General features: G+C 41.1%; 1 protein-coding gene across 5 annotated transcripts in view; it reads right to left on the bottom strand.

The window, feature by feature from the left end:
* LOC105489007 (large tumor suppressor kinase 1) overlaps positions 1–24505 on the bottom strand; it is a 58749-nt gene that overhangs the window by 28236 nt on the left and 6008 nt on the right. For 3 of the 5 annotated variants that reach the window (XM_011753570.2, XM_071096587.1, XM_011753573.3), the window contains exons 2-3: positions 13940–14427; positions 7203–7350 (exon numbers count right to left, since the gene is read on the bottom strand). In XM_011753570.2, the coding sequence (XP_011751872.1) occupies positions 7203–7350; positions 13940–14287 (496 nt within the window). In that variant the 5' untranslated portion in view covers positions 14288–14427. Of the gene's footprint in view, positions 1–7202; positions 7351–13939; positions 14428–17500; positions 19104–24505 lie in introns of those variants that run through there. The other 2 variants (XM_011753572.3, XM_024795106.2) reach the window with 2 other exon arrangements.

Consider the following 24505-nt stretch of genomic DNA (forward strand, 5'->3'; position numbering starts at 1 on the left):
ATGACACATTTTATCCAACTTAAATCCATGGTCTATCACTTTGTTCTTCCCTCTCTTTTTCTCCAAGATCACCTCCTTTTTATTCATTCATTAAATATTTGGGGGTTTGTTTGTTTGTTTTTTTTGACATGGAGTCTCGCTGTGTCACCCAGGCTGGAGTGCAATGGCGCAATCTTGGCTCACTGCAACCTCCACCTCCCAGGTTCAAGCGATTCTCCTGCCTCAGCCTCCCAAGTGGCTGGGATTACAGGCGCCCACCACCCCATCTGGCTAATTTTTTGTATTTTTAGTAGAGATGGGGTTTCACTATGTTGGCCAGCCTGGTCTTGAACTCCTGACCTCATGACCTGCCCACCTGGGCCTCCTAAAGTGCTGGGATTACAGGCATGAGCCACTGCACCCGGCCCATTCATTAAATATTTATAGAGCATCAACTATATGCCAGGCACTGCTCTAAGCATTCCAATGACATTGGTAAACAGAACATCCCTGGCCCATGGGACCGACATTCTCGAAGGAGGAGCCAGACACAAAGCAGGTGAATAAATAAACGAGGTAACTTCAGGGAATGATAAATGCTCTGTGAATGAAACATAAACGGCATCAAATGATAGAGAGTAACGAGAGGATAGAAAGGGATAAGGGCTCCTCTGAGGGATAATATATGAGTTCAAACTGCACAGGCCAGGCGTGGTGGCTCATGCCTGTAATCCTAGCACTTTAGGAGGCCAAGGTGGGCGGATCACCTGATGTCAGGGGTTCAAGACCAGCCTGGCCAACATGGTGAAACCCCGTCTCTACTAAAAATACAAAAATTAGCTGGGTGTGGTGGCACATGCCTGTAATCTCAGCTACCCGGGAGGCTAAGACAGGAGAATCACTGGAACCCGGGAGGCAGAGGTTGCAGTGAGCCGAGATAGCGCCATGGCACTCCAGTCTGGGCTACAGAGCAAAACTTTGTCTCAAAAAAAAAAAAAAAAAAAAAAAGACTGCATAAAGGTCCTGAAGTGGGAGCTTGGTATTTTCCAAGAACAAAATAAACCCAGTATGGCTGTAGAACAGTAAACGAGAAGGAAAAAGTAGTATTAGATGGGATCTAAGAGGTAGCCAGGTCATGGACAAGGAATTTGGAAGAATAAGAAGCCGATAAAGGCAGAGGAGGAGTATGCTCTGATTAAGGATTTAAATTAACCTTTCAGGCTGGGCACGGTGGCTCACACCTGTCTCAAAAAAAAAAAAAAAAAATACCCTTTTAGCAATATTATCGATCTTATTTTGTACTTGTTTAGTGAAACTCCAGTCAGGGATAATTCCAGCTATCTTTTTTTGTTGTTGCTTTTAACACTTACAAGAAAAAGTGATGCAATGGGCCAACTGATTCTACTATAATTTAGGATCAGCATCCTTGGATGGCCTCAGCACCACCAGGAAACTCTTTCTATAGTCTTCACTATTGCCAGTCCTCAGTCTCCTCAAATTGCCTGCCCCATTCCTCACTCATTACTCTAAGAAAATAACTTGGTTTTCTATTTCAGATGAAACAGCAGGCATCAGAAAGGACTCCCTTAGCTTCCCTACCTAACCCAGGCCCATTTGCTGCTGTTAGAGAAAAATGGCTGTTCCTCTATCTAAGGCTAATATTCCCTCATGCTATGCTTTGGATCCTATTCCTCCTGGTTTCTCAGGAAGCTTGCTTGATCCTCAAGTATCTCTTGAATATTTAATTTCATCCTCTTAACTGGAGTCTTCCAATTATCTTTTAAACATGTTTAAGTCTCTGCTTAAAAAAATAATAAGACGACGATTCTCCTTCCACTCCCATATATAGAGCTCTACCTCAAAGTGTTATCTGGTCCACAAACTGACATAAGATATATCACAAACTGACATGAGATTAAGTATGGAAACGGAGAGTGAGGATTGAGAAACATTTATAGAAATTTGACAGAATAAACTTATTCTGTTAAATACAATGATAAACTATTTAAACATACATATATATATTCCTTTTCTTTTTTTTTTTTTTTTTGAGATGGAGTTTTGCTCTTGTTGCCCAGGCTGGACTGCAATGGCTCACTGCAATCACCGCCTCCCAAGTTTAAGTGATTCTTCTGCCTCCGCCTCCCCAGTAGCTGCAATTACAGGCATGCGCCACCATGCCCAGCTAATTTTGTATTTTTAGTAGATTTTAGTAGAGATGGGGTTTCTCCATGTTGGTCAGGCTGGTCTCAAACTCCCAACCTCAGGTGATCCACCCACCCCAGCCTCCCAAAGTGCTGGGATTACAGGTGTAAGCCACTGTGCCCAGCCTAAACTTATTACTATTATTATTATTTTCTGAGACAGAATCTCGCTCTGTCACCCAGGCTGGAGGGCAGTGGCGTGATCTCAGCTCACTGCAAGCTCCGCCTCCCGGGTTCACGCCATTCTCCTGCCTCAGTCTCCCGAGCAGCTGGGACTACAGGCGTTCGCCACCATGTCTGGCTAATTTTTTGTATTTTTAGTAGAGACGGGATTTCACTGTGTTAGCCAGGACGGTCTCAATCTCCTCACCTCGTGATCCGCCTGCCTTGGCTTCCCAAAGTGCTGGGATTACAGGCGTAAGCCACCGTGTCCAGCCCTAAACTTGTATTTTTATGTCATTTAAAATTTTAACTTTCTTTTTTTTTTTTTTTTTTGAGAAAGGGGCTCACTCTATTGCCCAGGCTGGAGTGCAGTGGTGCAATCACAGCTCACTGCAGCCTTAACCTTCTGGGCAGAAGCAATCCTCCCACCTCAGCCTCTGAGTAGGTGGGACTACAGGCACATGCCATCACACCTGGATAATTTTTTGTAGAGCTGGGGTTTCACCATGATGCCCAGGCTGGTCTCAAACTCCTGAGCTCAAGCGATCCTCCCACCTCAGCCTCCCAAAGTGCTGTGATTACAAGTGTGAGCCACAATGCCTGGCACTTACATTTTCATTTTCTAATAATTTATTGTATTTATAAAATTATGAATTGAATTCATGATGAATTGGAAATTTGAAAAATCAAAGGTCTTCACCATAGATGGTTTGAGAAGCACTACTCTTGCTAATGTCTTCACTCTCTCCTCCAGAAACACTTCTTGAAGGTATACCTTGTTTTTTTTTTTTTTACTACTACATATCCTGTTTAGTCCTCAACCCACTTCAATCTGAATTATGCTCCCATGACATGACAAGTTACCTCATTTGCTAAACCCCCAATCCATATGCTGAAGTCATAACCACCAGTACTATAAGATGTGACTGTATTTGGTAATTAAGATTAAATTAGATCACTAGGGTGGGTCCTAATGCAGTATGACCTGTATCCCTGTAAGAGAAAATCTGGACATGGAGACGGAGACTCAAGACACATGCACATGCAGAGGGACAAACATATGAGGACACAGCAAGGTGGTGGCCATCTGCAAGCCAAGGAGAGCGGCCTCAGAAGAAACTAGACCTGCCAGTAACTAATCGTGGACTTCTAGTCTCCAGCACTCAAATAAATCTTAATTGTTTAAGCCACCCAGTCTGTGTTATTTTGTTATGGCAGCCCTAGCAAACTAAAACACCATGTCACTAAAGTCAACAAGATTATTTTTTAGTTCTCATCTTGGTCAATATCTCTTTCTTAGCAGTATTTGGCATTTTGACCATTCCCTACCCTTCTTGAAATGTTCTCTTACTGTGGCTCCCAAAACACTGAAAACCTTACTGGTTTTCTTCCTTTTCACCTATTTCTTCTCTGTCCCCTTTGCAGGTTTACCCCTTCCTACTAGCTATTAAATAATAAGCTTGGTTGCAGGCCATCTTATTATTTTGATCTATGTAACATCCCTTAGGTGACCTATTTCATATGCCCGGCTCATACATACATACCCAGCTGCCTAATTGACATCTCCACTTGGAAAACTACAGCCAGATTTACGATCTTTCCCACCTAAATTCTATTCTCTTTTAACATTCCCTTTCTTAATGTCAGGTATTATCATCCATTTATTTTTCTAAGCCAAAAACCTAAGAGTTATCCCCTTCTATCATCACGCACCATATGTAATCTATTACCAAGTCCTTGTCAATTTTACCACTCCCATCCCCCTTAATTCATTCATTTTCTTCACTGCTTTTGCCCAAGTCCAAATTACCCTCACAAACTACTGTGTTTCCTATCACACCTGTCCTCATATCTATCCTCGCTCCTCTCTAACCCATTCTCATCCACTGCAGCCATCTTTCTGAAATACAAATCTAATAATGTTATTACCCTGCCTGAAACACTTCTACACCTTTCTGCTGCTCTTAGGATAAAATTAATAAACAGAGTCAGGCCCCTATGCAGAGTCAGTCCCCTATGGACTTTTCCAGTCACATGTCACAATCCTGTTTTCAGTGCTCCAAGCATTTTCATTTTTTTTTGTGGCATCAAAATCTGCCAAAGCAGCCATGCATAGGGACACTCACTAATCCCATTCCCACTAACTCTGTACTTCTTCAGATACCAGCTTTATTACCAGTTTGTTAGGAAGGGCTTTTCTGATCTTCTTGATGCGGTTAAAAAAAAAAAAAAAAAATCCCACTATTATATGAGTCCACAGTACCACGTAACTCTCCTCTCTTCATTCACACCATATATAGCTGTAATTCTACAGGTATCTGGGTGATTATTTTATCTCCCTTACTAGGTAAGGTCCACAAAAGGGCAAGAACTTACCCAACGCAGAACACAGAGCCTGAAACAGTGGATGATCAATAAAAATGTGTTGAATAGGAAGAATGACTATAGCCCTCTTATAAATCAATTCTTTTTCTTTTCTTTTCTTTTTTTTTTGAGATGGAGTTTTGCTCTTTTTGCCCAGGCTGGAGTGCAATGGTGCGATCTCAGCTCACTGCAACCTCCGCTTCCCAGATTCAAGCAATTCTCCTGCCTCAGCCTCTTGAGTAGCTGAGATTAGAGACATGTGCCACCACACCCAGCTAATTTTTTATTTTTAGTAGGGTTTCTCCATGTTGGTCAGGTTGGTCTCTAACTCCTGACCTCAGGTGATCCGCCCCGCCTTGGCCTCCCAAAGTGCTGGGATTACAGGCGTAAGCCACTGTGCCGGGTATCAATTTTTAAAAGACAAAGACAGGCCAGGTGCAGTGGCTCACACCTATAATCCCAGCACTTTGGGAGGCTGAGGTGGGCAGATAACAAGGTCAGGAGTTTGAGACCAGCCTGACCAACATGGTGAAACCCCGTCTCTACTAAAAATACAAAAATTAGACAGGCATGGCGGTGTGCACCTGTAACCCTAGCTACTCTGGAGGCTGAGGCAGAAGAATTGCTTGAACCCGGGAGGAAGAGGTTGTAGTAAGCCAAGATCGCACCACTGCACTCCAGTCTGGGTGACAAGACTCCGTCTCAAAGGAAAAAAAAAAAAAAAGACAAAATTAAAAGAGGTAAAATGGCAATTAAAAAATAACTAATAGGCCAGGAGTGGTGGCTCACACCTGTAATCCCAGCATTTTGGGAGGCCAAGGCAGGTAGATCACGAGGTCAGGAGTTCAAGACCAGCATGGCCAAGATGGTGAAACCCCATCTCTACTAAAAATACAAAAATTAGCTGGTCATGGTGGCAGGTGCCTGTAATCCCAGCTACTCGGGAGGCTGCGGCAGAAGAACCACTCAGACCCGGGGGGTGGAGGTTGCAGTGAGCCAAGATCGCGCCACTGCACTCCGGCCTGGGTGACAGAGTGAGTCTCAAAAACAAATAAACAAACACCAAAACAAACCAATAAACAAATGCAGTGATCAAAGAAATGCAAATGTAAAATAAGACAGTGTTTCTATAACCATTAAACAGACAAAAATAATAATACCGAGGCTTTACAAACATAGGCATTCTCATAGGAAACTGATAGGGAGAATATAAATTGGTACTACTGGTTGGGCGTGGTGGCTCACGCCTGTAATTCCACCACTTTGGGAGGCTAAGGCAGGCGGATCACTTGAGATCAAGAGTTTGAGACCAGCTGAGCCAACATGGAAACCCCATCTCTACCAAAAATACAAAAAATTAGCCGGGTATGGTGGGTGGCAGGCACCTGTAATCCCAGCTACTTGGGAGGCTGAGGCAGGAGAACTGCTTGAACTTGGGATGCAGAGGTTACAGTGAGCTGAGATCATGCCACTGTATTCCAGCCTGGGCAACAGAGTGAAACCCCATCTCAAAAAAATAAAAAATAAAATAATAAATTGGTATTACCTTTCTAGACAGCAATATCTATGAAAAGCCTTAACGTTTTTTAAGTTTTCTAAAACTTACTTTTAGGAAATCATTAGGTATACACAAAGATCTAGCTATAAGGATAATTACTACAGTGCTGTCTATAATGGCAAATATAAAAGGAAACAAAGCTGATGTCCAAAAATGGGAGATTAGTTAAATAAAGTATATGATACATCTTTTTTGTTTGTTCGTTTGTTTTGAGACAGGGTCTAGCTCTGTTGCCCAGGCTGGAGTGCAGTGGCAGGATCACCCGGGCTGAGGCAATCCTCCCGCATCAGTCTCTCAGAGTATTGAGATTATAGGTGTGAGCCACTGCAGTCAGCAAATAAGTCTATTTTAATGCAGCTATTAAAATTATTCTGTAGAAAACTTAATAACAAGTAAAATTGTACATGGTATATTAAGCGAAAAAAGTAGGTTTTAGTATGATCCCATTTTTTGCTTAAACAACAAGAATCAAAATATGCATAGATAAACCTATTCCGGTTTCCCATAGGAAAAAAGACTGGGAAACAAAATACAGCAAAATATTGTTATTAACAACAATGTTTTTATTTGCTTTCTAAATATTCTATGTTGATCATATTTTACTCTCATAATATGAAAAAAATGTATAAAAAGAAAAAAGAGTAGTCTGAATGATAGGATTTGGAGGGAAAACAGATTTATTTCCGCTGCAGTATTACCAATCAAATAGATCTTAATCTAGACTGCTGCTTACCAGAATTATCTTTTAACTTTTAAATGTGAGGACCCCATCCTTAAATTCATTTTGGGATAACATTATAACATTATTTTAATTTGAGACTTTCATTTACTGGGATGCTTTTAGAATTTCTAAGAAGAAAGATTTGATAGACTTCAGTATTTTTAAGCTACACAGAAAAAGAAGAGATGAGACAATAAAATATTTGGTTAATCACCTGGTTTCATGCTGGCATTAATAGGTCTGGCAGCTGCTGCAGCCATCTGCTCTCGTCGAGCATCTTGGTAACTCATTTTACTAATGAATTCAATTGCTGCTTCTATACTTCTGTTGTTAGTTTTCTGAAGAGCTTGTATAACCATATCCTGATATGAAGTTTAAAAAAAAAGAAACAAAATTTCAATCTTATAATAATGCAAGGGAAAGAACACTATGAGTTCCACTAGAGAAATCCATAATTATGAAGAACAGGGCCCCAAACCATGATATTAATGTTCTGTTTGTAGTTACTAAAAACCCCACACAAAATCTCAACTTAAACAGGCCAGACACAGTGGCTCAAGCCACTTTGGGAGGCCGAGTTGGGCAGATCACTTAAGACCAGAAGTTCGAGACCAGCCTGACCAACGTGGTGAAATGCAGTCTCTGCAAAAAAACACAAAAATTAGCCGGGTGTGCTGGCACATGCTTGTAATTCCAGCTACTCAGGAGGCTGAGACATGAGAATTGTTTGAGTTGTTTGAACCCGGGAGGTGGAGATTGCAGTGAGCTGAGATGACCACTGTATTCCAGCCTGGGCAACAGAGCGAGATGCTGTCTTGGGAAAAAAAAAAAAAAAAAGAAAGAAAGAAAGAAAGAAAACAAAACCCTCTAATCTTCCAAATGTTTCTTTAGCATTTTCATCTTTAAGTAACATATTTCTATTTCCTTCTAGGATTAACGTATTTCTTAAAAGTGTTTTTAAATTTTTATCTTTTCAATACACCATTGTTGGCTTGAATTAGGATTAACAACTTCTTTGGGTACAATCATAGCAACATGATTCTGATTATTTTCAATTCTTTTTTTTTTTTTTTTCTGAGATGGAGTTTCGCTCTTGTTGCCCAAGCTGGAGTGCAATGGTGCGATCTTGGCTCACTACAACCTCCACCTCCTGGGCTCAAGCGATTCTCCTGCCTCAGCCTCCCAAGTAGCTGGGATTACAGGCGCGCGCCACCATGCCTGGTTTATTTTTTGTATTTTTAGTAGAGACAGTGTTTCACCATGTTGGCCAGGCTGGTCTCAAACTCACCATGTTGGCCAGGCTGGTCTGACCTCAGGTGATCTGCCCACCTCAGCCTCCCAAAGTGCTGAGATTACAGGCGTGAGCCACCGCTCCCAGCCTTCTAATTCTTATATAAACAATCAGAGACTATCAGATTGTTAAAAAGGTAGTAATAAAAACATCAGAAACAACTCTTTTGGGCTTAGTGTGGTGGCTCACACCTGTAATCCCAGCACTTCGGGAGGCCGAGGTGGATAGATCACCTGAGGTCACAACCTCCAGACCAGCCTGACCAACATGGTAAAACCCCATCTCTACTAAAAATAGAAAATTGTCTGGGTGGTACATGTTTATAATCGCAGCTATTTGGGAGGCTGAGGCAGGAGAACCCAGGAGGTGGAGGTTGCAGTGAGTACAAATCATGCCACTGCACTCCAGCCTGGGCAACAAGAGTAAAACTCCATCTCAAAAACAAAAACAAACAAACAAAAAAAAAACAAAACACGACTTTTTATATGAGTATTTTATTAAGCACACTGCCGTTGTGTATAGTAGTTCTGGCTCTTTTCCTCTTACAGATTACGTTTTCAGAGAACTATATTACAGGAATGCAAATATAAGACAAAAGAAGATACTTAGACTATATATGATCATGTGATGAAGACTTCAGGAGGCCATATAGTAAGATGAAAAAAAAAAAGAGGATTTGGAATCAGACGGATGTGGGTTTGAGTTCCAGCAGCTCTGTAAAGTAGAGTGACACCTGGCAAGTTATTTCACACTTCAGAGGCTCAGTTTCTTTGCCTGTAATAGGCTCACAGGGTTGATGTGCGGTTTAAATAAGAAAACACGTAAAGTACCAAGCACAGTGCCTGGAGCTAAAATGTTGGCTGCTCTCTTCCACTCCTTGTACTTTATGTTTCATGTAAACATAAATTACTCAGTATCATGCAGAGAGTATGCTGACATGCATTTTTCAAGAGGGAGGCAACTACTTACTTGTCCTAGAGGATTCAGCATTTCAAATGACATTTTTAAATGAGAAATGGCTTAGTAAGACTAACGGGTGAACAGGCTACTGACAGATGATCCTCCTATGTGAAATGATAAGAGAAGAATGTGAAACCAACCAAAGAAAGGATGTGGTAAGAACTTATTGACTACCCAAGGTCATTTCTCCTTTGCTTGGAAAAAGTTGCTGATTTTGTTGGAAGCAACAAGGGTTGCTATAAAAATTTTGCCATGCCTGCCTGATCTAGGTACTGGCCTTCCTCGACCCCGTTTCCTAGGCAACAGATATGACACCTGTGCTAGATCATGTTGCCAAGAAGTAACATTCAAGACATTCCTAAGAGTCCCAGGCTCTGAAATCTTTAAGACGTTGAGCTAATCGTAATTATATAAACTGAATCACTATCTTGCTAAAAGCATTATTATTTAGATTGTTGTTAAACCAAGTATGTGCAAATGTAAAATAATAGAAATCACCCAGGTTAAAATTAATCAGGGAGTGTTCAATTTTAAAACTGGTTAAGTCAAGTGAACTCTACATGTATTTATGCTATTATTACACAGCAGTAACACCTCTGTTGGTAAGAAAATTATCACCCACTACCCTTTTCCAATATTGTGGGAATCATTTTTCTTTTTCTTTTTTTTTTCAGACGGAGCCTTGCTCTTGCCTGGGGTTGGAGTGCAGTGGCATGATCTCAGGTCACTGCAATCTCCGCCTCCCGGGTTCAAGCTCCTGCTTCAGCCTCCAGAGAAGCTGCCATTTACAGGAGCCCACCACCATGCCTGGCTAATTTATATTTTTTTAGCTAATATATAAAAGGTTTGCCTTTTTGGCCAGGTTGGTCTCGAACTCCTGACCTCAAGTGATCTACCCACCTGAAGTGCTGGGATTACAGATGTGAGCCACCACGCCTGGCCCATATTCTTGTTAAATGCACTAGAATTTCTGCCTTGTGATTTTGGTGATTACTATGCTAACCTTTATATTTTAATATTTATTGCTATGTTTTAAAATATTTTTTACATCTATAGAAACATCAAGCATTCATTAAGTGGAGGTGTTAGTGCCAGTGTGAAAAAAAGCACGCTCAAATCAGTAACTCTGGAATGGGAGTCTTTTTTTTTTTTTTTCCACTAGGGACAGGGTCTTGCTCTGTTGCCCAGGCTGCAGTGCAGTGGTGCAACCAACCATAACTCATTGCAGTCCCAATCTCCTGGGTTTGAGTGATTCTCCCACCTCAGCCTCCTAAGTAGTTGGGGACTACAAGCATATGCCACCATATCTGGCTGATTTTTAATTTTTAATTTTTTTGTACAGACAGGGTCTCATTATGTTGCCCAGGCTGGACTTGAACTCCTGGCCTCAGGCAATCCTCCTGGCCTTGGCATCCCAGAGCACCGGAATTACAAGTGTGAACCATCACACCCAGCCAGTTTTTTGTTTTTTTTTTTAAGGCAGAGTCTTGCTGTGTCGCCCAGGCTGGAGTGAGATCACTGCAACCTCTGCCTCCCAGGTTCAAGTGATGATTCCCCTACCTCAGCCACCCAAGTAGCTGGGACCACAGGAATGCACCACCAGGCCCAGCTAATGTTTTTTTTGTATTTTTTGTAGACTTGGGGTTTCACCATGTTGGCCAGGCTGGTCTCGAATGCCTGGCCTCAAGTGATCCACACGCCTTGGCCTCCCAAAGTGCTAGGATACAGGCGTGAGCCACCATGCCTGGCCGGAAGTCTTATGTGATAAGAAAATATGACCACATAATTATGCTTTTGTTTTTCATGCTTATAAGCAAAAATATACCCCAGTGATTGTATTATGTGCTCCAAGAATGCATCAATCCTATTTAACATTTATTCCTGTGAGAAAATCAATGTTGAAATATTTGAGATTTTAATTGTACAGGGTCACCAGAAACATACTCTCAAAAAAAAGGCACTATCTTGAACTTGGCCTAGCTAATAAAAGGAGTAGGTTAGGGTTTCTGAAATGATAAAAAGAATGAAGTGAAAACTAGATAATAATTTTGAAATACCAAGTTAGGATCTTGAACAAGATAAACTCTACAATATAATGGGATGCTACCAGAATGAGTGATTCAAGGAAGGAGAAGTAGACTGCCAGATTCTTTATATCACCGTTGGTGTAAATAACAACATACTTCCGCAGTGTCTGGGAAGTGAGGAACACTTCTGCCCAGCTGCTTCACAGTGTGGGAAGTGAGGAGTCCTCTATCCGGCTGCCCCACTGTCTGGGAAGTGAGGAGCGCCTCTGTCCGGCCGATGTGCAACCCTCCAAGTGTGAAGGGGCAGCCTCGTGTGTGATCTTTCTGCCCTTCCCATGTTTGCATTTTTGACATTAAAGTTTACTTTTTAATTAAAATATAAAATAAAATAAATAAAAAATACCATACTTCATTATTTGGACAAATGAGCTATGATGAATGTCTAAATACTTTCAGTAAAGCAATCTTGTGACAGTTTGAAATGTGTAATTACAATAAAGCTATCATTTGTGTAGTAGCATTTCAATGAAAAAAAAGCACAAACATATCTTTGTAATACAAACCAGTTATTGTTATTATTACCAATAATGAATAGAGCAATGACCAATGCCTTAGATTTCTTAAAACTGTCTTTATTAGAAAGAACTTTTAATTACCTTAAAGGTATAGCCCATGTCTGGTATGATTCACTATCCTGACTGATGGGTGGGGTGCACACACAGTAAGAGCTCCATAAATAAGTATTACTGGGTGACTTATCTGACATAACACATTACCACTCGGGGCTTTTATAGCTATGTGATTTCATAACTTCTCTTTGCTTAGCAATATGTAAAAGGAAAGAATAAGATCAATAATTATTCTTTGCCTTTTGGCTAAGGGATTAGGAAGAAAGTGCTTGGGACAATCTCCACTCAAGTCATTTCTTTAATCCTCCAAATACTAACCAGAAAAACATTATCCCAGGTCCTTCCCTCTTCCTCCTCTCTCTATTTCCTGGTCCAAATCCAGTATTTTTAGAACACTTAAGTATAAAAATGATAGAAAATAATATTAATCAAAAAAGTAAATAGAATGTGCCAGAAATTTTTTTTTTCGGCTGGGTGTGGAGGCTCACGCCTGTAATCCCAGCACTTTGAAAGGCCAAGGCGGGCGGATCACGAGGTCAGGAGTTCGAGACCAGCCTGGCTAATATGGTGAAACCCCATCTCTACTAAAAATACAAAAATTAGCCGGGCGTGGTGGCGGGCGCCTGTAGTCCCAGCTACCCGAGAGGCTGAGGCAGGAGAATCGCTTGAACCCGGGAGGCAGAAGTTGCAGCAAGCCGAGATCGCGCCACTGCACTCCAGCATGAGCAAGGCTCCGTCTCAAAAAAAATAAAAAATAAAAAATAAAAATTTTTTTCCTTCTAGTTTAGTTGTAAATCTCCCTTTTCAAATCCTTTACTATAATGCATACTTAGGTTCTCATTTTTCAAATTAAATAGAGATATTTATGGAAATTCAGTCACCAAAAAAACACAAAAAAACAGTGAAGGAATTTTAAGGGTCGTTACCTTTATACAGTGAAGCTAAATATAATTTTCAGCTTCTTTACACTTTTAAATTGTTAACAGAGAATAGGTAATATTTTTGCAATCAGAAAAAAATTACTATAATTTTGAAAAATGTAATTAACTCTTTTTTTGAGATAGAGTTTCCCTCTTGTTGCCCAGGCTGGAGTGCAATGGCACGATCTCGGCTCACTGCAACCTCTGCCTCCTGGGTTCAAGCGATTATCCTGCCTCAGCTTCCCAAGTAGCTAGGATTACAGACATGCACCACCATGCCCAGCTAATTTTGTATTTTTAGTAGAGACAGAGTTTCACCATGTTGGTCAGGCTGGTCTGGAACTCTTGACCTCTGGTGATCCACCCACCTTAGCCTCCCAAAGGGCTGGGATTTCAGGCGTGAGCCACTGCGCCCGGCCTAACTTTTGATTATTCACATTTAGTTACATTTTACATTGCCAATATGTGTCTGAAATGACTCCTGACACCTAAAATATTCATGCTTACAAGGTATGTTATCATAAGAAGCAAATTTTATTAATAACCTAAATGAAAGGGTTAAATATATGGGTTATGAAAAAACTTCAAAATGAATTCCGAAGAGAAATATTAAAGACTTGGCATAGTTAGCTGGAAGTGAAATTTTGTTAGTTTTTGTGAATTTAAGATTTGGGCCTGAGAACACAACTGCTTACACAAACTCATAACTATAATTCTTTCTCCCTACTATAAAGTTAAATTTCATATCCTTGGAACTATCATTTCCCCAACAGCCACTTAGTTCACCAAGCTTGTATTTCACACAAACAGATGTCCTTCCCCTACCCTCACCTGTGGCTTTCTTCAACTGCACTTCCATTCTGACTTCATGACCTGGCCTTTTAAATTCCAGAAACTCCAGAATTTAGTGATACATATCACAGAAGAAACTAAAGAAATAACAATTATTTTGTTATAGTAATTGATGGAATTATAAACATAACATTCTTTGCTGATAGAATACATAAATGTGTATACGCAGTTCAATTATCCTAAAGGAAACATTTTGGCATGTTATCACCCAAAAAGTGTTATGTAGCATAAGGTAAGAAGAATTCTTTCTTTTGTCTTTAAAACATTCTTACCTCATCAAATCCAGCAGCTTGCAAGTCTTGAAGCATCTGTGGATTAACTTCTGAAGTACTACGAGAAGAATTTGTTTCATTTGCAAATGGAAGCAGAGAGTTTCGAATTTCCTGCAAAGCTTTATGATGCGTCCCAAATTTGGGTGGATTTCTGACTTGTCGAGGATCTTCAGTTGACATTTTATTCATGTTATGTTCAGCCTTAGCAGCATCAGATGGTTTAGATAAATTCCTAAGGGATTCCCGAATTTCTTGCAACATTTGCCGGCTACTGCCAGTATAGTTACTGGCAGGAAAGGTCTTAGGCCTCATTTGTCTATATCCTTCTGGCTTTTCACTCCTCTTCATGAAAACATCTATATATGCAGCCCACACGAAGGACTTCTTTATTTGATAGATCCAGAGCTTTCTTCTGAGCAAAAGTGAAAATGATCCTTCAAGGAAGTCCCCAGAACTGTTAAAATTCTTTACAATATAAATAATTAACTCTATAAAAGAAAGAAAGAAAGGAAAGCTATAAAGTGGTTAATAAAGCAGTACCATGTATTAGAGGAAAAGTCCATTGACACAGGGGTTAAGAGATTCAGGTTATAGTTCTGACTCCATTAAGGATTACTCTGGGTTCAGGACAAGCTACTTAATTTCTCCATGCCTATTTCCTAGCCTATAACCTAGATTTACCTCAAGTAGTAGCTATGATGATTAAAAAAAAAAAAAGTTCTTTAGTAAGCATATAAAGCATATATACAAATACTAGGGATTATTAAGTGAACAATAAAGCAGGTAACCTCTCATTAACAACTTTACCTAGTGGATCAAATTTTAAATTTTACAAATCAGACTTCAATATTTCTTTAGAAGGGTATTGTTGCTTTAACTTTTTTTTTTGAGATGGAGTCTCACTCTGTCACCCAGAGTGCAGTGCAGTGGCATGATCTTGGCTCACTGCAAATTCTGCCTCAGCCTCCCCAATAGCTGGGATTACAGGCACCCGTCACTACGCCCAGCTAACTTTTTAAAAAATTTTTACTAGAGATGGGGTTTCGCCATGTTGGCCAGGCTGTTCTTGAATTCCTAACCTCACGATCTGCCTGCCTCAGCCTCCCAAAGTGCTGGGATTACAGGAGTGAGCCATCGCACGCCCAGCCTTTTTTTCTTTTTTGAGACAGACTCTTGCCCTATCATCTAGGCTGGAGTGCAGGAGTGCAGTGGTACGACCTTGGCTCACAGCAACCTCCGCCTCTCAGGTTCCAGTGATTCTCATGCCTCAGCATCCCAAGTAGCTGTGATTACAGGCGTCTGCCACCACGCCCAGCTAATTTTTGTATTGTTTAATAGAGATGGGGATTTCACTGTGTTGGCCAGGCTGGTCTCGAACTCCTAGCCTCAAGTGATTCTCCTGCCTTGGCCTCCCAAAGTGCTGGGATTACAGGCTTGAGCCACTGCACTCCTCTGCTTTAAAAGGATTTTTAAAGCACTATTCCAGAAGGTCCCTTTATGCTTTAAGAACAGATGCCTGAGTTTATTTTCCAAGCTATGAACTGGGACTCTGATATGGTTTGGATCTGTGTCCCCACCAAATCTCACGTCAAACTTTAGTCCCCACTGCTGAAGGTGGGGTCTGGCGGGAGGTGGTTGGATCTTGTGGATGAATCTCATAAACGGCTTAGCTGGATTTACAGTACTCCTGTGAGTACTAGAAAAGCACAGCACTTGTAATGGAAAGCAACAACAAAAAATGAGATTGAAGTACTTGTTCAGGGGCCGGGCATGGTGGCCCAGGCCTATAATCACAGCACTTGGGAGGCCAAGAAGGTAAGACTGCTTGAGTGCAGGTGTTTGAGACCAGTCTGGGCAACATAGGGAGACCCTATCTATATTTAAAAAAAAAAAAAAAAATTACTTGTTCTGTTAATTAGTGGCAATGTGGACTTGGGCATTTAATTCTCTGAAACTGACTCCTGAGACATAAAGTGGTTATCAACATCTACCTTATAGATTGAACTAGGATTAAGAGGAACAATGCCGCACAAGTAAAGGAATATACACACAAGTATGTGAAGATGTAGGCTGTTCCTCGCAACATCATTTATAACAGCAAAAGTTGACACCAGTCTAGATGTTCATCAGTGGAGGATTGTTTAAGTAATTCATAGTACGTTTATATAACATACATCTAAGTCAAAAAGAATGATGTAGTTCTTTTTTTCACTCTTATTCCCCAGGCTGGAGTGCAATGGCGCCATCTTGGCTCACTGCAACCTCCGCCTCCCAGGTTCAAGCGATTCTCCTGCCTCAGCCTCCCGAATAGCTGGGATTACAGGCATGTGCCACCATGCCAGGCTAATTTTGTATTTTAAGTAGATACGGGATTTATCCATGTTGGTCAGGCTGGTCTCAGACTCCTGACCTCAGGTGATCTGCCCACTTCAGCCTCCCAAAGTGCTGGGATTACAGGTGTGAGTCACTGTGGTCAGCAGAATGATGTAGTTCTATATAATACACAGATACAAACAGATACCCAAATGTATCCTAAGCAAGAAAAGAAAATTCACCGTACTGTATATAAAACTAACCTATTTTCTGTTTTAAAATTAGATTACAATGTATTGCTGTGTAAATACACTAAAAAACACTTTAAGTGGGTAAACTGAGGGTTTTTTTTTTTTTTTTGAGACAGGGTCTCATTCTGTTGCCCAGGCTGGAGTACAGTGGTGTGATCACAGCTCACTGCAGCTTCAACCTCTTGTGCTCATGTGATCCTCCTGCCTAAGCCTCCCAAGTAGCCGGGAATGCAGGCACATGCCACCCTGCCCAGCTAACTTGTTAAGTTTTTGTAAAACAAAGTCTCCCTATGTTGCTCAGGCTGGTCTTGAACTCCTGGGTTCAAGTGTTCAGGTAAGCCTCCTGCCTCAGCCTCCCAAAGTGGTGGGATTATAGGCATGAGCCACCCCACCTAGCCTGAGTGAACTTTATAGTATATAAACTATACGTTAATAGAGCTGTTAAAAATATACCCATTTTTAATTTTTTAAAATTTATATTTATAGAAATTAATTATATACAGCCTCAGTTTACCTTTACACACACACATACATATTTGCAGCAGGTCTGAGACAGGACAAAGCCCTGCAGCAGCCACTAGAGGTAGTTTCCTGATGATTTCACCTCATAAATCAGTACTCTCATGGCACAATTGCTAAATTAGCTATGAATCAATCAAACTCTATGACAAGCAGCTCATATTTCTCCACTTTGAAAAAAAAAAAAGATGAACCTTTTCATTGTCTGAAAATTACACATATGCTATGTATAACATAATAATACATGAATAATATAATTATTTTGTAAATGAAATTAGGATGGACATACCATATGATTTTTATGAAGGAAGCTGGTTCCTAAAGCATTTTCTTTTCTAAGCTTTCCCAAATATTAATAGCTTACTAACGAGTTTTTCTAAGATTAACATTTAGCTCACCAGTCTAAAGTTTGCAGAATTCGCCTCTGGCCCTTTCTAAAAGTGAAGATACTTTCTACATTAGGTCTTGTGAAACCTACCATTTCTCAAGGATTAACACTGCTGCGGAATCTCACATGTCAGTTCTTTTAGTATCTGGGTTGCAATTCATTTATAGAATGTAGGTATTCTCTTAATATCTCACTTATTTTGAGTTTCAACTGTAAGTTAATCATCACTTTATTATTATTGTTATTTTACCATTTCCAAGATCATTCTGAGAGAGACAGAGAGAGAGAGAGAAAAAAAAAAAGAAACATAGTTTTGCTTCTGTCAAAATACTTGCTTCCATTTCCCTATAATGGGACCTGGTCACCAGTAGGTAGTGCAAAAATATTTGAATTTACAAATGCAGGTAACCTGCCTCTTCTTTCTGCTGTTAAAAAAATACAGTATGCATCCTTACTGAAAAATTCAAGTGTTTATATAAATATATACAGTAGAAAAAAGTAGAAGTCCCTCATAATTCACCTTCCTCAAGAGTGAGAATCACTGTAGTGTGCTGAATAATGGCCTCTTAAAAGATTCCTGAGATGGGCGTGGTGGCTCACGTCTGTAATCCCAGCACTTTGGGAGGCCGAGGCAGGGCGGATCACCTGAGGTCAGGAGTTCGAGACCAGCCTGACTAACACGGAGAAACCCCGTCTCTACTAAAAATACAAAATTAGCCAGGTGTGGTGGCACATGCCTGTAATCTCAGCTACTCGGGAGGCTGAGGCAGGAGAATCACTTGAACCTAGGAGGTGGAGGTTGTGGTGAGCCGAGATGGCGCCATTGCACTCCAGCCGGGGCAATAAGAGCGAAACTCCATCTCAAAAAAAAAAAAAAAGAAAAGATATTCCTGGCTTACACCTGTAATCCCAACACTTTGGGAGGCTAAAGTGGGAGGATCACTTGAGTTCAAGAGTTCAAGACCAGCATGGGTGGGCAACACAGCAAAATCCCGTTTCCACAAATACTACAAAAAATGAGCCAAGTGTGGCAGTGTGCGTGGCTGTAGTCCCAGCTGCTCAGGAGACTGAGGTGGGAGGATCACTTGAGCCTAGGAGGTGGAGGCTGCAGTAAGCCATGACTGTACCACGGCACTCCAGCCTAGGAGACAGAGTGAGACTCTGTCTTAAAAAAAAAACAAAAAAAAGATATTTCCCCTCCTAATCTTCTCTGGAACTTGTAAATGTTATCTTATTTGGAAAAAGGGATGTTCCAGATGTGATTAAGGATTGTGAGATTAAGCGACTGTCATGGATTAACAGGGTAAGTCCCACATGCAATTACAAGTGTCCTTTTGAGAGGCAGAAGGAGGTCTGATTCACACAGAAAAAGGGAGGCAATGTGATGATGAAGTCAGAAGCCAAGGATGTAAGCAGCCAACAGAAGCTGGAAGTGGTAAGGGATAGCTTCTCTCTTAGAGCCTCTGGAGGAAAACTGGCCTTGCTAATGCCTTGATTTTAGACTTCTGGCCTCCAGAACTGTAAGAGGATAAATTTATGTTGTTTTAAGCCATCAGGTTTAGAGTGATTTGTTACATAAGACACAGGAAACCAATAATAATCACTATTAATACTGAATATTCTAACATATACTACTATTAACAAAAATGGGATCATAATACACAAAATTGGACATCTCTCTGTTTTTTTTTTTTTTTTTTTTGAAGACAGAGCCTCGCTCTGTCACCCAGGCTGGAGTGCAGTGGAGCAATCTTGGCTCACTGCAACCTCTGCCTCCCTGGTTCAAGCAATTCTCCTGCCTCAGCCTCCTGAGTAGCTGGGATCACAGGCACACACCACCAGGCCCGGCTAATTTTTGTATTTTTAGTAGAGATGGAGTTTCATCATGTAGGTCAGGCTGGTCTCGAACTCCTGACCTCGTGATCCGCCCGCCTCGGCCTCCCAAAGTGCTGGGATTACAGGTGTGAGCCACTGCGCCTGGCTGGACATCTCATTCTTTTACATAATCATGGGGAATTATGAGAAGACAATGGGGGCCTGGGGGTTTACGCCTGTAATCCCAATACTTTGGGAGGCCCAGGTGGAAGGATCACTTGAGGTAAGGAGTTCAAGACAAGAACTCCCCCCATAACATTTCATGAGATTCACATTCCATGCAGTATACATTAGAAAACGCTGGACCAGAAAGATTCATTCTCTAGTCCTATACTCTGATGTAACTCCTAACATTGACTGCACAAAGGTCAGAGAAAGGACTGAGTTCTGGTATATGTGTGACAATGTGTTTTAGGTTTAAATAACTGAAAACTTACTTTAAGCATATTTCTATCATCTACATGTTGAAAATACCTGTGGATAAAATAAATAATGTCTGGAATTTATTTCAAAATAATTTGGTTGTGTGCTGAAGGGGTTGGGGATATAAATGAGACAAAAGTTGTCATTTGTTGAAAACTGTTGTAGCTGAGTAATGGGTATATGAGGGTTCACTGTACTAGTCTCTTTCTTCTTCTTATTTATTTTGTAGAGACAGGGGCTCACCATGTTGCCCAGGCTGGTCTTGAACTCCTGGCATCAAGCAATCCTACTGCCTTGACCTTTCTCTCTACTTTTTTGTATTCTTGAAGTTTTCCAAAATAGAGAGTTAAAAAAGAAAAAAAAAGGAAAGGAAATGACTGGATCCCAGAATGGTTCTGCTACAAATTCTTATTTAAATATATGCAATAAAAACACACAGGATTTATTTTAAAGAAACTATTATTTCCATCAAACAATATCACTTCATTTATCAGGGGAAATAACAGAAGCATTATATTTGAATATTCATTTCAAGTTTAATTGTACGAGACCAGCCTGGTCAATATGGTGAAACCCCGTCCCTACTAAAAATACAAAAATTAGCCAGGCATGGTGGCAGGCACCTGTAGTCCCAGCTACTCGGAAGGCTGAGGCAGGAGAATCGCTTGAACCACAGAGGCAGAGGTTGCAGTGAGCCGAGACTGCACCACTGCACTCCAGCCTGGGCGACAGAGTGAGACTCAGTCTCAAAAAAAAAAAAAAAAAAAAAAATTCAATTGTAAGATAATCTACATCTTCTGATTTCAAAAACGCTGAAATGGAGGAATTGTGTATATCTTTAGCCAATTGCTTTTGGTAAATATACTGTGGCAGAGACTATATTCACATACAGTACTCAACTCCATTTCCCAGATTCTGCCAAAGCTGGATGAACAGATGTAACATACCTCAATTCTGGACTGAAGCAGTTAAAAGTCACTTTGCTTCAGTTTTCCTGCTTTAATGACAATGTAGGTTACACTTTGAGATGGTGGCTTGACAATATGGAAGGAAGGTGGGTCCCTAAGCCACTGGACAGAGAGCCCTACTGACTCCCACTGAACTCTGAGCAAGAGAAACATTTCTGTTGTATTAAGCCATTGATATTTGGGGATTTGTTACCATAAAACTGTCTAATAATATTGTGAGAATAGACAAAGACTGCCCAAATGGAAACAAGCAGAGGCTATTTAATCAGATCTTACTATACAGGTAGGGAGTCAGCCACTGTCAACTTTGCTTGGCAAAGATTCAAAGGCAAGCAGGGGAGTGGGAAATCTTTATGCTAAAAAAGGGGGGAAGACTTCAGGTATGCTCTGATTGTAGGTTGTTGACATGGGAAACTGGAGGTGGGAGAACTGGTGTAAACCAAAAATAAAATTCTAAGTCCCTCAACCTTCTGAATGAACCCCTCCTCTCAGCCAAGAGCATTTGAAAGTTAACCTGAAAAACTAGTTCCAGCCATTATGGAAAGCGGGGTTTGGCCATGCCTCATTATTCCCTCCTCCCTTTTGGAATTCAGGCAAAGCTGACTAGCATTAACATTAAAACAAATCTTAAGACTGACAAAACAGACTCTCTGTAGCAATAAGATACCCAATTCCAGCCTGACTCTAGCATAGTATCACATGACAGATGGCAGGCCCTGAAAGAAATCCAAGTATTTGACCTTAAATTATGTTTCTTTTGCCATATCTTCAAACAGTACTGCCATATCTTCAAACAGTACTGCAAAGCTGTCTCTTGTGGGGAAAATCTACATTCTGAAGATAATTCCCTTCCTTTCTCAGGCCTTTTGCCTGATCCCGGAGAGAATCAACCCTGATAAGAAACATTTACAATGTATTATCTCTAAAGCCTGCCACCTGGAGGCTTCCTTTACATAATGGGAACCTTGGTCTCCACAACCCCTTACCTTAACTCAGACATTCCTTCCTATTGATTCTATCTACATAATGGGAACGCTGGGCTCCATAATCCCTTACCTTTTTTTTTTTTTTTTTTTTTCAGATGGAGTCTCACTCTGTTGCCCAGGCTGGAATGCAGTGGCTTGATCTTGGCTCACCACAATCTCCGCCTCCCAGGTTCAAGTGAGTCTCCTGCCTCAGCCTCCCGAGTAGCTAGGTTCATAGGCGCACGCTACCATGCCTAGCTAATTTTTGTATCTTTAGTAGAAATAGGTTTCACTATGTTGGTCAGGCTGGTTTTGAACTCCTGACCTCGTGATCCACCTGCCTTGGCCTCCCAAAGTGTTGGGATTACAGGCGTGAGCCACTGTGCCTGGCCACAACTGCTTATCTTAACCTAGATACTCCCTTCTATTGATTCTAGGTCTTTAGACAGTAACAACTCTTTCAACCAACTGCCAATCAGAAAATCTGTGAATCTACCTATGACCTGGAAGCCATCTGCTTCAAGTTGTCTTCCTTTCTGGACCTAACCAATGTACATCTTACATATACTGACTGATGTCTTACATCTCCCTAAAATGTATAAAACCAAGATGTAGTCTGATCACCTTGGGCACATGTTCTCAGGAGCTCCTGAGGGCTGTGTCATGGGGCAATGGCCACTCATATTTGGCTTAGATCTCTTAAAATATTTTACAGAGTTTGACTCTTCGTCAACACTGGAAGCGGGGTATCCTATGTGGTTGGTTTGGGAAGCATATTTGGCTTTCTCTGAGTCGTCCCAAATTGGAAGTAGGCACAAAAATTAGGGAAGCTGGTAATTACTGACCAAGTCCTGACTGTTTGGGCCTACTGCTACATAGGTCATGGGTCAGAGTTCTAGTTTCATACATGATCTGGCCATTGTCCATCTGTATATTCAGTGTTTCATTATCCTAATACAGCAAACTGGTACCTGGAAGTCAGGTGCTGCTACAATAAAAATCTATGCAGTCCTACCTTAGTGATACTGCCTTAGTGGTCAGGCTGAGGGTTGAGAGGAAACAGATACCAGAGGCCGGAAAGATGGAGGATCATGTTTCATAGTGGCAAAATATCTGGTAAAGCTGTTGCCTATAATAACTTTTCATACAACTACAAGGTCAGTGAGCATACAAAGAGGCTACTGATCTTGTAGTCTTATAAAAGAGTTTGGTAAAGAGGATTTTGGAACTGAGTATTAGCTGCTATTAGATATTTGGCAAGTATTATAAGTAAATGATGAGTTCAAGAAGGAAGTAGCAGATTTGAAAGCAAAAACAGAAGAGAATAGAAAAAGTTCAGAAATTTAAAGCCTTGAAGGACTGGAAAAGCAGTTTGCACCTAGACCCCTAGAGGCAGGATTAAAAGACTGAGCACAGATGCCTACTGAAACTCGTTAGCTAACTAGTGCTTCTGTAGTTAAGACCGTATTAAAGATGTAGCCCTCCCATCAAACCTAATAGCCTCAAATAACCAAATGAGAGGAGGAGGAATAGACACTCTTAAATCTTTGGATGAGTTTACCAATACATGCAAACTTTGGTTGTGGTTACCGACACACAGAATTGATGGAAACCAAACAGATTGGAAGAGGTTTACTAACTTAAAGAAACTGTTTTGTTAAAAAAAAATATTTTTTGGCCGGGCGCGGTGCTTCACATCTCTAATTCCAGCACTCTGGGAGGCTGAGGCGGGTGGATCACGAGGTCAGGAGTTCGAGACCAGCCTGGCCAATATGGTGAAACCTTGTCTCTACTAAAAAATACAAAAATTAGCTGGGCATGGTGGTGTGTGCCTGTAGTTCCAGCTATTCAGGAGGCTGAGGCAGAAGAATCACTTGAAACTGGGAGGCGGAGGTTGCAGTGAGCCAAGATTGTGCCACTGCACTCCAGCCTGGGTGACAGGGTGAGACTCCGTCTCAAAAAACAGAAAGAAATTTTTTTTTTCTTAAATTATCCTTAAGTTCATACTAAAAAACTCTTTTCGTCTGTTCAAAATTTAAAACTTTTGGGCCCCCAACTTCTATGAGCAATAAGCTAGCTGAGAAAGATCTGTACGTTCCAAAGGGAAGGTACAACGCAAACTTCGCAGGTGGCCAAGGATAATTAAAACAATGGATGAGAGAGTTCCTTCCAAATAAATCAAGGTCCAATCTCCCCTACCTCCATGGCTGGTTGCTTACACAGAATCTGACTAGGAGATTTCAGATTATAGATCAGCATTTGCTGCTTATCTTCCATTACTCTCTTTTTCTAGGAAGAGTGCTTACTGTGGCCCTTGTGTACTGCGGTGAGTGAGTGAGGGGAAGAGAAAAGGAAGGGAGATAGAGAGAAACAGATACAGTGAGTGACAGACAGACAGAGTACGCACACACGCAGCACACAGGACACATTACTTTACCATATCTGGACCCGATTAAGAGATTACTGGGCATGTGGACCATAGGACCCAAGAATCTTGCCTCTATCACTAATCAGGGCCCAATTTGTTGGCAAAGGAATAACATAATACCATGAACATCTTTCCACAGTAATAGGTGTCATTTATTTATTTATTTATTTTGAGACGGAGTTTCGCTCTTGTCACCCAGGCTGGAGTGCAATGGTGTGATGGCTCACCGCAACCTTCGCCTCCCAGGTTCAAGCAAATCTCCTGCCTCAGCCTCCCAAGTAGCTGGGATTACAGGCATGTGCCAGTATACCCGGTTAATTTTCTATTTTTAGTAGAGACAGAGTTTCTCCATGCTGGTCAGGCTGGTCTCAGACTCCTGACTTCAGGAAACCGCCCTTGTTGGCCTCCCAAAGTGCTGGGACTACAGGTGTGAGCC

This window comes from Macaca nemestrina, chromosome 5 (assembly GCF_043159975.1).
Source record: "Macaca nemestrina isolate mMacNem1 chromosome 5, mMacNem.hap1, whole genome shotgun sequence".
Taxonomy (NCBI): domain Eukaryota; kingdom Metazoa; phylum Chordata; class Mammalia; order Primates; family Cercopithecidae; genus Macaca; species Macaca nemestrina.